At 46.5% G+C, this 11,449-nt stretch overlaps 1 protein-coding gene across 5 annotated transcripts in view; it reads right to left on the bottom strand.

Moving 5' to 3' along the window:
- The window catches only part of srgap3 (SLIT-ROBO Rho GTPase activating protein 3), a 123,793-nt gene that overhangs the window by 28,572 nt on the left and 83,772 nt on the right, over positions 1-11,449 (bottom strand). For 3 of the 5 annotated variants that reach the window (XR_002877644.1, XM_023990921.1, XM_023990933.2), the window contains exons 7-11: positions 9,150-9,371; positions 8,825-8,926; positions 7,689-7,886; positions 6,980-7,064; positions 3,366-3,393 (exon numbers count right to left, since the gene is read on the bottom strand). Coding sequence is in view for 4 of the 5 variants with exons in the window: in XM_023990921.1 (XP_023846689.1) it covers positions 3,366-3,393; positions 6,980-7,064; positions 7,689-7,886; positions 8,825-8,926; positions 9,150-9,371 (635 nt within the window). In the remaining variant the exon portion in view is untranslated. Of the gene's footprint in view, positions 1-1,235; positions 1,574-2,084; positions 2,188-3,365; positions 3,394-6,979; positions 7,065-7,688; positions 7,887-8,824; positions 8,927-9,149; positions 9,372-11,449 lie in introns of those variants that run through there. The other 2 variants (XM_023990942.1, XM_070444563.1) reach the window with 2 other exon arrangements.

Genomic DNA, 11,449 nt, shown 5'->3' with positions numbered 1-11,449 from the left:
GGGGGGGGCGGGGGTACTTGATGAATGTCTCCATATTGCCGTTAAACAGCTTATGGTTATAGACTGAGCGCGGCCTCGGCTTCCGCATTTTCTGTGGTTTAGGGGGGAGAGTGGGGGCCTGGGGAGATGGCGGGTGAGGAGGGGAGACAAAACACATTATGCTGTGAAACAGAACACGCAAGGCTGAAATGCAGGTATGAAAACATCATCTCTCTCAATAGCCCTGACTTCCACCTTCCCAAATGTCCCCTGTGACCTGTTTTATTCAAAGAGGGAAGTGTGTGTAGGCAGGAGGAAGTGATCCACATCTAATGTTGAAAATTCACCAAAATGAGACGTTTTATTACTGGTGTGTGTTATTTAAACCTGATGGCTCTGCCCTGTAATTAACCCTAAGCAGTGCTAGTCTGCGCTAGGCCTTGCTGCTGGGAGGTCCCTGAGTGGCTCTATGGCCTGAGGCTTCGGGCCCCTTATAAAACCCACTATTATGACGGATTGAAACTTGACTCTAATGTATAGCATAATGTAAACATTATTAACCAGAACTAATAAATATCAAGCACACCTGCTGATAGTTCAGGTTATCCTCACAAATAAGTTACAGAGTGGTTAGCAGACCAGTGGTACTTCGGCAAGTCCGTCAGCGGGCCAAGGCAAACCAAAGTAGCATTCCGACACTTATTTAAGCTTAATATCAAAAGACTTAGAATAACAGGTGATCAAAGCATGTTAAAATACATCCTTGGGATTTCCTTCATTAATATACTCTCTGTCACTGACACACAGTCCAACCGAGTTGGTAATTTTCCCTCAATGGAGGTGAGGCTGACAAGTTCGGTTTCCTATTCGAGCCTGCCGCCCCCCGCACGAGCATCACACCACCCACACACACACTAACAGCTACCACAGCATTTCTGATGCTCATCTGCACTGCGGCCCTGAAGCCTGTCCCAGGACGGACAGATCAGTGACACACACAGCACTCTCCTCTCTGCCATCCAGCCGGAACTATATAACACAGCCCAACCATTCTGCTCATTGTGGCTCATCGTTGCAACACATGATGCTTAGGTTTGTATTAACTCCTGGCAATAAGAGATTGATGAAGTATTAATACAATGTGATGTCCTGTGAACGATTCTGTTGTTTATGTATAATAAAATACATTTTAGCATACTGTGTATTCTATTAATCAGAGCACAGAGTATTCTAGGCCTGCCCTGCACCCCACCATAAGGAAATAAATGCCTCTTCTTGATGGCTTCATAAACAGCAGTGTCCACCAACATTCAAGTGAGCACCATTAAAGTGACAGATATAAACCATTGCTATTCACAGCCCCTCATTATAGCAAGCAAACAGTCATKAAACAAGTGGAGTAGCAGTGACATGCTATTGGAGCTCATTAGTATGACTGCGTGTGGAGGAGAAGGCAGAAATCAGCATGTAGAACTATTAGTGTAATAGTTTTCAGGTGGCCCCACTCTACAGCACCGTGCCATGCGCACTACCTCCCATCCTACCACCCCCCACTGATAGTACCTGATTGCGGGTACGGGCATTCCGTCTTCCCCTGGGGCAGAAAGTAGCGCAGCAAGGAGGTGCAGAGGGAAGGAGGCAGAGAGGCAACACAGTTAGAGAAGCACAGATGACAGACAGACAGAGACCCCCTGGAGGCCTGGAGGATAAGCACAGGTCAGAGGCCGCTGGGATGGCTTGAGATGCAGTGAGACGGGGTGCAGTGAGGGACAGAACCAACTAGCACAGGGCTCTCTACAGAGCCAGTATGGGGACTATGAGACACGGTATCCTCACGTCTGAGGATTAGCCGAGGTTAGAGGCCTGTGCTACTACTACATCTAAAAGGATAGGGAGACACTAATCCTCCTTCACCATGTTTGTGTGCATCGTCAGAGCCATGGGAAGAGAGGAAGAGGAGGTGAGGTTAAAGACAGAGGTTACAGGATGAGGTTGAGCAGTAAGCAGGAAGAGAGCGCAAGGGAGAGAGAGGAGGACCCTAGCTGCCCTCTCTCTCCAGCCCCACAGAGGGCACTAATTCACACACCCTAGCCATGGGCGGGTACCTTGATGAAGGTCTCCATATTGCCGTTAAACAGTTTATGGTTATAGATGGAGCGCGGCCTAGGCTTCCGCATTTTCTGTGGTTTAGGGGGGAGAGTGGGGGGCCTGGGGAGATGGCGGGTGAGGAGGGGAACAAAAACACCATATGCTGTGAAACAGAACACGCAAGGCTGAAATGCAGGTATGAAAACATCATCTCTCAATAGCCCTGACTTCCACCTTCCCAAATGTCCCCCTGTACTCTGTTTATCAAGAGGGAATGTGTGTAGGCAGGAGGAAGTGATCCACATCTAAATGTTGAAAATTCAACCAAAATGAGACGTTTTATTACTGGTGTGTGTTATTTAAACCTGATGGCTCTGCCCTGTAATTAACCCCTAAGCAGTGCTAGTCTGCGCTAGGCCTTGCTGCTGGGAGGTCCCTGAGTGGCTCTATGGCCTGAGGCTTCGGGCCCCTTATAAAACCCACTATTACTGACGGATTGAAAACTTGACTCCTAATGTATAGCATAATGTAAACATTATTAACCAGAACTAATAAAATCAAGCACACCTGCTGATAGTTCAGGTTATCCCTCACAAATAAGTTACAGAGTGGTTAGCAGACCAGTGGTACTTCGGCAAGTCCCGTCACGGCCAAGGCAAACCAAAGTAGCATTCCGACCACTTATTTAAGCCTTATCAAAACTTAGAATAACATGACAAAGCATGTTAAAATACACCTTGGGATTTCCTTCATTAATATCTCTCTCTCACACACACATCCACACCGAGTTGGTAATTTTCCCTCAGAGGGAGGTAGAGCTGACAATGTTCAGGTTTCCTATTCAGAGCCTGCCCCCCACCCCCACCCACACACCCACCCACACACACACTAACAGCTACCCAGCATTCTTGATCCATCTGCACTGCGGCCCTGAAGCCCTTCCCAGACGGACAGATCAGTGACACACAGCACTCTCCTCTCTGCCATCCAGCCGGAACTATAAACACAGCCTCAACCATTCTGCTCATTGTGGCTCATCGTTGCAACACATGATGCTTAGGTTTGTATTAACTCCTGGCAATAAGATTAATGAAGTATTAAACAATGGATGTCTGTGAACAGGATGCCCTGAGAACTCCATACTGTATGATCTGCAGTAGTTTTTTTCTTTATTTTCTATTCGACACCCACTGAAATCAAATAACCTTATAATATATATTATATTGTATGCACCATGAGAGTAGTTCTGTCAAAGGCGATGGTATTTGAAATGGTTTAGTTATCTTAAGACATCTTACCTCGTAGTGCCACATTCAGCCCTTCCTCCTGCAAACACAGAACAAGAAAGAAACGTAATTAAGAATATGCACAGTGCACAGGCTAACTCCTGCTCCTCTACCAGGGCTCAGTGAACGACTTCATGGGACTAGTCAAAGCTATTGAGAGAGAGCTGAATGGTCTAGGGACAACAGCATCCTTGAGACAAATGCATTGAGCTGTCACCATAGAAACCTCATAGGGGACCCTGTAGGGTGCAGGCCAGCTCCCTCAGGGAAGAAAAGGGGCTCTGGGTGCGAGGCGGAAGGCAAGGGGACCGGGGGTGCATCTCTAACTGGTGACACTGAGCGATGTATGCGCCTGCTCACTGAGCCCTTTGTCCCGAAGCCCTGTGCACGTCTCAACACACACAGTAGCACATGTGCACGCAAAAACATCAAACCCAACCCAAACACACACACTTTCCACAAATAAATGTTCTCCCTCTGTCTTTCTCTCACACACACACACACACACACACACACACACACACACACACACACACACACACACACACACACACACACACCACACACACACACACACACACACACACACACACACACGCAGGCACACACACGCACACACAACCAACAAACCTTGCTAGTCGAACCTCAGGTAAAGACAAGACATTGAGTATCGGTTAGGCAATGAAGAAGTCAGTCAGTCCTTATTACTGTTATTCTTATGTGTCAGAAAGGTCCTCCCACTATCCATAGCTTTAACAGCCAATAGTTAATAAATAGACTTTATTAGCTGGTGTTGAGAGAGGCCCTTTGTCTTTTAAATATAATCCATTGAGCATTGACTGAATGTGTCTCATTGTGTAAAACAAGCTCTAACAGTACACTATTCCAGCATTCTGTTGTTCCCTTTCTATCAGCTTTAGAATGAGAGACGAGAGTGATGACTGACCCATTTCTCTATGCATAATGTTGGCAGTAGATGAGACTAGCAGTGTAGTCTCTGGAGCGTTCATGTGGAGAAACAACAGTGCATTTCCTGCCAGTCATTCCAGTGAGTGATAGTCTAGCCTAGCTCAGCTCAATGAACCCAGAAATTACACCCCCTTTCTCCAGCATGGGCAAAGCACAGGGTGGCTATACAAATTCAGTTTTAATTTCATATCCAAACATAAGGATTTAAGTGTCTCATTGTAACTGCAAGAACACAGTAGCATTTTACCCTTTGCTAAGCCCCGCCTCCTTTGGTTACTGTTGCAACCTTGGACAACCTTTTCGAAAGCCCAATTCCCCATTAAACCACTGGTGAAATCCCCTCACAATGATCTCAAACTGTGTTTTTAATACACAATGAAATTAAACACAGACTACCCCTTGTTAATCAGGAAACTCTTGGATATGTTGTGGTGTACTATCATTACAATTGCTTCATGGGAACCTGGTAAAATGATGTTTGTGTAATTACCTGTCAGCATACAGTCAAAGCTATAATCACTTTTGGAGCTAACTAGTGCCTTCAAATCGTATCCTGATGTTGACAGCAGATAGCAATGTTATGAACATACAATGGAGAAAACAAGTTATATTAAGTGGCTAGTGAGACGGAGAGCTAGCTAACCAGCAGAGCCAGCAAACAATGAAGCTAACAAAAGTATAATTCTGGATTTAAAAAATACTCAATTAACAGGTTCTGCATTTCAGGAATTACAGTAGCAAGTACTCCTGGTGCACTATTCAATTATTTAGCCATTAAAAAATGTATGTTTTTAAAGAAAACTCTAAATGTTTTCCCTAGCCCTCAGTGGCTTTCATGGGATTTAAACGTGACCATGTCCAAGGTGTCGTCTTGACAACAGTTGCTATTAATTCGATTGCGATCAGTTGCCCCAAATTATGGGGCGGGGCTTATTAAAGGGTCAATTGGTGACTGAAGTACGTTTGCTAAATGAGCCGAATGCTTTATGTAAAAACTGCTAACTCAAGGTTTCAGTATTCTAAACCAACAAATCAACCTACAGCTACATAACCTGATAATAGGCAATTAATCATCACAATGGAGTGTTTTTTATAACTGTCTGTGAATTCTACCTGCGTTAACTGTAGATATTCATGGGTGAAGATCTGTGATTCCCAGCTAGAACCCAGGAGGGTATGCTTCCAGGACGGCAGCTGTCCTAGCCATGTTGAGTAGTTTCAATGTTGACATAGTGTTATAGTAATCTATACAGCTAGGTCTGATGTGTGCACCATGTGGTATTCTCCATGGTCACTAATAACACATTCACGCACGCATGCACGCACACGCACACGCACACGCACACTCACACACTTACTTAATGAGCAGGCCTGATTGAACATACACATGCTAAATGAGCAGGGCTGATTGATCACCTCAATAATGAAACATGTTTGGTACCTGCAGCCGCCGTATGTCACGCCCATACACACAGCAGCAGCACTGGACCAACAAGATGGCGCAGAGAGACGCGTTCGCGCTGTTTCTAGCTCCTAGCCACAATCACACAAACAAACCAGCTGTGGGCTATGTTCACATGAAAACATGCTCAAGCTGTCTGAGGTATCAGTTCATAGAGATCTGAAGATGACAGAGGAACATTAGGGAGGCCTAAACGATAGAGAAAAATCCATGTTGAACAAGCGTGTGCACGTATGTGTGTATGAGTTGAAATAGGGGGAGTGTGTTGCACACACTTGCACACGCGAGTGTGTGCAACATTTCAATTGTTTAAATTGTTGCCACCACTGCAAAAAATATGATGTTATTGTTTATGTATTTCTGCCGAAACACGCTTTTAAATGGATTGTCGTTTACTTAATGACTGGAAGTCTATGGGAACAGCTAGCATGTCATTGCGCTAATAATAGTAGCAATGCACCCACCCTTGCCACCAATGCTGAAAAAAATCCTAGGGGAAACACTGAGTGTGAGTGAATGAGTGAGTGAGTGAATGAGTGAGTGAGTGAGTACGGCTGTGCACACACACGGCCCCAGCTGGTTGCTCCTGCTGTCCCTCTCTATTTGGTGAACCCCTGGTGCAGCAGCAGCTGTGGAGATAGGCCTGTGCGGCTGGGAGCTGGGACAGCCTGATTGATTGGGCGTAAACTGCTCACGGCTGAGGTGACAAGGGTCCCCCTGGGAGGGGCCTCTGTGAGATGGGCGGGGGTCTCTATTATCCAGACTCCTCCAGGACCCTCCTAGAGGCTACAGCACAACATACAGAGAGGAGAGGGGATTGTGATGTTATAATGTTTCGTTATGATACCTTTGATGCACTTACAGTCCTCGCCTTTGAATATCCCTGTTTCACCCCTACTGCCCATTGAGGGGACACAAGTCCCTATGGTGTCCTCGCTCTTCAGCCTGGTTCAGCTCCCCTCATTAGATAAGCGCACCACAACACTACTGGCCCTGAAGGCGGCCATTTTACAGACCCATCACCTTTCCCAGGGAACCCTGGCTCATAATAAGATAGAGGTTGCAACACTAGTCCTGGCGCCTGTCATTAACGCACTGTGACCAGAAGAAATAGTAACATTAAGAGAAGGGATGTCGAACTAACATTGATGTCTAAAGACATGACGTCATTGGTGGAGAGACTTAGGGCCCTTACCTTCTCCCAATGTCTGCTTCAGGAGGTCATGCTTGGCCTGCAGTTTAATGATGAGATTGCTGCCGTTCAGGAACTCCTTGAACTTCTGCAAACCCAGACAGACCAGATGAAAGTGTCAGTGAGTGAACAGTGTTAATGGGATGTGACTGGAACAGGCAGAGCCGCCCGCCATCCACCACAAAGGCCAGAGAACACATTCAGTCTCACTCTGAATGGCACAAATTCAATCTGTTCCAAGGATAATTTAATTTTCATGTGATTTCCAAAGCATGCGTGTTTTGTGGAATAGTGTGATGGCTGATGGCTTTGATGTGCACTAAATTGACACTAAAGGTCCTTTTAGTCAGGGAAAAAGACTATGGTAGTACAGCTAGTTTTGTAACTTTAGTGTGAAACCGATATAACAAGCAGTTGCCCTGAGACATGGATGCAAGGGCAAAAGGGTCAGGTATGACAGCTATCCATAACAGGCAGGTATGACAGCTATCCATAACAGGCAGGTATGACAGCTATCCATAACAGGCAGGTATGACAGCTATCNGCAGGTATGACAGCTATCCATAACAGGCAGGTATGACAGCTATCCATAACAGGCAGGTATGACAGCTATCCATAACAGGCAGGTATGACAGCTATGTATAACAGGCTGGTATGACAGCTATGTATAACAGGCTGGTATGACAGCTATGTATAGCAGGCAGATACTCACAGTGAAGTAGAAGACCTCTGTCTCCTGCTGGTTGGCCCGTCTCTTGGCCACGTTCAGTTTGCTCATGTAGGTCTCAGAGGCCACAGACTTGATGGACTCAGTGGAGCGGCTATGCTGGAAGGCATCAGACACATCAAAGTCCTCCACAGTCAGCATGTCCTGGAGCATCTGCATGGTGGCGTCCAGAGTCTTCCTCACCTACAGCAAAGGCAAAGATTCAACAACTCAAACCATAACAAAAAGAACAAGGATTTCCTCCTCAGTCATCTGATCCAGGTCTTTTTTAACATAAAAGACAGTATTAGACGCTTTTTTAGCTTCAGGGTTCAAAAGTAAAAGCATCCTATGCCACTTGCAAGGTCAAATGTGAGTGATCACTGGCATATCCCATTTCAAAGACAAATCGACCCCGAATAACAACGAATAACCTTTGATTTTAGCTGTTTGACACCTAACAGCCTTCACCTCCTAAGGCAGGTACACGGTTCATTCCTAGGCAGCGTACCAGACGACCTGCCAGTCAGCCATTCATCACAATAACAGCAGAATATGAAGAGCATCTGGCCCGGCTGTATGTAAAAGGGCTGCGGGCTCTTTCTATACAGCACTGTGATTGATCAGGCTCATTCCTAGAGTGGCACGACTCGTCCATTACCCGGCAGTTATATGAAACGTTATGAGACATGATGAGAACCAGGGCGATATGAGACAGAGCCGAGGTGTAGCCATCAGGGCAGGTTGTAGCTAGCCAGCCAGGGTCATTAGCATCTCCATTAGCACCTGCATCCACTCAAAGGGAGAGAGAGCTGTGTGTATGTGCTGCCTGCTGCTCCCACTGAGAAGGACCACTCCTCACCACGCACAATACGCCATCATTAGGGATGTACTGTATCTACATGGAACATGCATCCATTACGGTTATCATACAAGCTCACAATCACAAGCTAAAGATACATTCTCAGCTCCCAGGAAGTGTGTGTGGGCCATTACATTGAAATTGCGATGAGAGTTGATTGTATCTATAGACCTGAGTTCTGGCATTTCAGAGACTTGGGAAACAGGGGCGACAGGGGCGATCTCAGCGGGGTGATGCAGCAGACACACTGGGGGGGATGGACGCTACCGTGAGCCCTCACCTCTTCGTTCTCGATCTTGAGCGTGGCCAGACGGGACTGCAGCTGGTGGTAGCGCATCAGGAGCTCAGTCTGCACAGGCTGCTGGGCACTCACCTGGCACACCTGAGGGGGCACACGTAGACAGAGACACATTTTCATGAAGTGTACCTCACAGAATTGGAAAAAGCATGCTTAGAAACGTTGTTTCTGCTGGCTTGAACGTGCTTTCCATGGTTGAACAAATCTACTGGCTGTAATTGTAACTCGGATCAGTTTCAATAATGACAATCAATATCGTATGAATCTATAAATGTACCAAATGTATCAGTCATTTGACCCCTCTCACCTCGTCCCCCATGTGGGGCAGGTACTCGAAGCACATGGGAGGGCAGAACACCTGGTTGTGCATGTCCATGATCTTGTGCTTGTCGCTGCGGGAGTCCAGGTTGTCCACGGCGTTCTCCATGATGTCCAGGCCCTCGTGGCGACTTGTCTCCAGGTTGTACTCAGCTGACAGGTAGGTCCTGAAGGTACGCGCAAGGCTGGCGTGGTAGCCCAGGTCACAGCACTGAGATACAGGAAAAACACTCATTATAGTATAGTATAATACAATAACTAATATAGGAGTAGAATATAATATAGGCATTTTTCTTGACCACATGACCTGACTGTAAGTCTACACCAAGGGTCCAGAGTTTTGTGGCTCAGGTCATGTGACTAAGAACCTCCTGGACCTAATTATGGTCAACCTGACATACCAGTCTGAATCCATTATACACAAGTCAATGGGATAAACTCAGCCTTTAGCATTCACACGATTCAGTTACATGATTCCTCTCATTTCCTACAAGCGCRTTACTAACCTGACCTTCAACATTAACTCAATTCCAAATCAGACACTGCTATGGGTTAACAGGCCTAAATAGAATAATAGAATACACCGAATTAGAAGAGCAAGCACAGTAGGACACCTAGGATAATTAGCTCAACCATGGAGCTGCATAAACTAACCGAATTACTGCAGCCAAGCAGAGCAGAGCGGTGAGTGTGTTGCTAAGAGGCTGGAGGGGCTGGAGTCAGACTGCTTTGTGATTCTCTAAACGCTCTTTAATAGACGCACAGGAAGTTGCACTCGGCTCCAACGATAAATCCCCATAGCAGCGGTTATTTTATAACAGGGTCAGTGTACAATCAGGAAGGATACGGCAGCGCAGAGCTCTTTATGGTACAGAGTTGTATTTCAACAGCCACATCCCATAACAAACACACTGGCAGGCTGTAATGAGATTCATGCCTTGATTTCACCAGGACCCTTCTATCATAAGTATACTGTAGCAGGAGTGCTGACAGGCAGAATAATGGTACTGTAAAACTGATGACATTGTTTATTTGCATGCAAAAGACATCTGCAATCTATTTCCATTTATTCTAATAGACAGGGCTGACTTCTTGCAGTGTGGATGTATGTTTTGATGTCTGGCTGCTAGTGACTGTTTCTGTGTGGCATGACAAACAGGCCCTTATCCTCTGCCCAGCTTGTGGCGGCACGACCCAGCACAGCGAGTCATGCTCACAATCCCTTTCCCTGCTGGACGGCAGGATTTGGGATGACATGTCCCCTTTCGCTTGCCAGACACAGCAAGCAGCTCCAACAAAGTGACCCAGCATAGAGACACAGCCACCAATCAGAGGTCTCTGTCTGGCGGAACCCTGTGTAACCAAGAGCTCCAGGCCAGCTCCTTCACACTTCACACAGTTGATGTTAAGAACTGTTTAAAGTCTAGCCAGCCTCAAGCCTCTAAGTTCAATCACATCATATGCATTCTGTAAATATGCAGGATCTCTGTATCCAACTGCCTGACCAGTGGAGAGTTTTAGAGCTGGCCAGGCATGCCTAGGCCAATACCACAATACCCCCCCCCCCCCCCCCCCCCACACACACAGTAGACAGAGAGGGAGGGGCTAGGTAGGGGGCACATCTGGTGGAGTCACCAGAACCACCAGGAAACCTGAGGCTGAATGATCTCTGCAAGAACCACCAGGTAACCTGGGGCTGAATGATCTCTGCAAGAACCATCAGGTAACCTGGGGCTCCCTGCCAACCACACTGGCCACACTGCTGCCTGTATGCACAGAGCCTGCACCCAGACCCTGGCTAGGGTTTCATTCCTCTAGCCATTAGTGGTCTACAAAGTAAACTCGTTCACCAACTGTAATCACGGACTTCCCAGGCAGGCTTGCTGCTGGGGTGTGTTGGCTTTGCATTTTGAATTATGATGGTGGTTCACCTAGGTATGGTCTTTTCTGTCATGTAACTCTCTATTTCTCTAATCCAATTGATACTTTGAAGGGGAAGTGGCATACTGTTAAACGGAAGACATTATTTATTAGATACGGACCAACAGAAGAGGGTGGAAACCCTGGGGGTACTGCAGATTTGAGGAATGAAGTAAGAGAGGAAAGTGTTTTGTTTTAAATAGATTCTGATGAGATTCTCCCTTCACGATCCTGTCAATCCAGTTTTCCTGTGGCTGTGGTTCCTCTCCAACTCTGCCCTGTAGAAGTAGGAAGCACATTGGTCCAGAGGAGTTTCTGTACACGTGTGAGTGTGTGCATGTGTCTGTGTCACCAAGGGTCATGTTTCAA

This window comes from Salvelinus sp. IW2-2015, linkage group LG1, assembly GCF_002910315.2.
Source record: "Salvelinus sp. IW2-2015 linkage group LG1, ASM291031v2, whole genome shotgun sequence".
NCBI classification, from domain to species: Eukaryota; Metazoa; Chordata; class Actinopteri; order Salmoniformes; family Salmonidae; genus Salvelinus; species Salvelinus sp. IW2-2015.
Note: the sequence above shows the minus strand (reverse complement) of the source record. Positions and strands in the feature narration are given on the sequence as shown.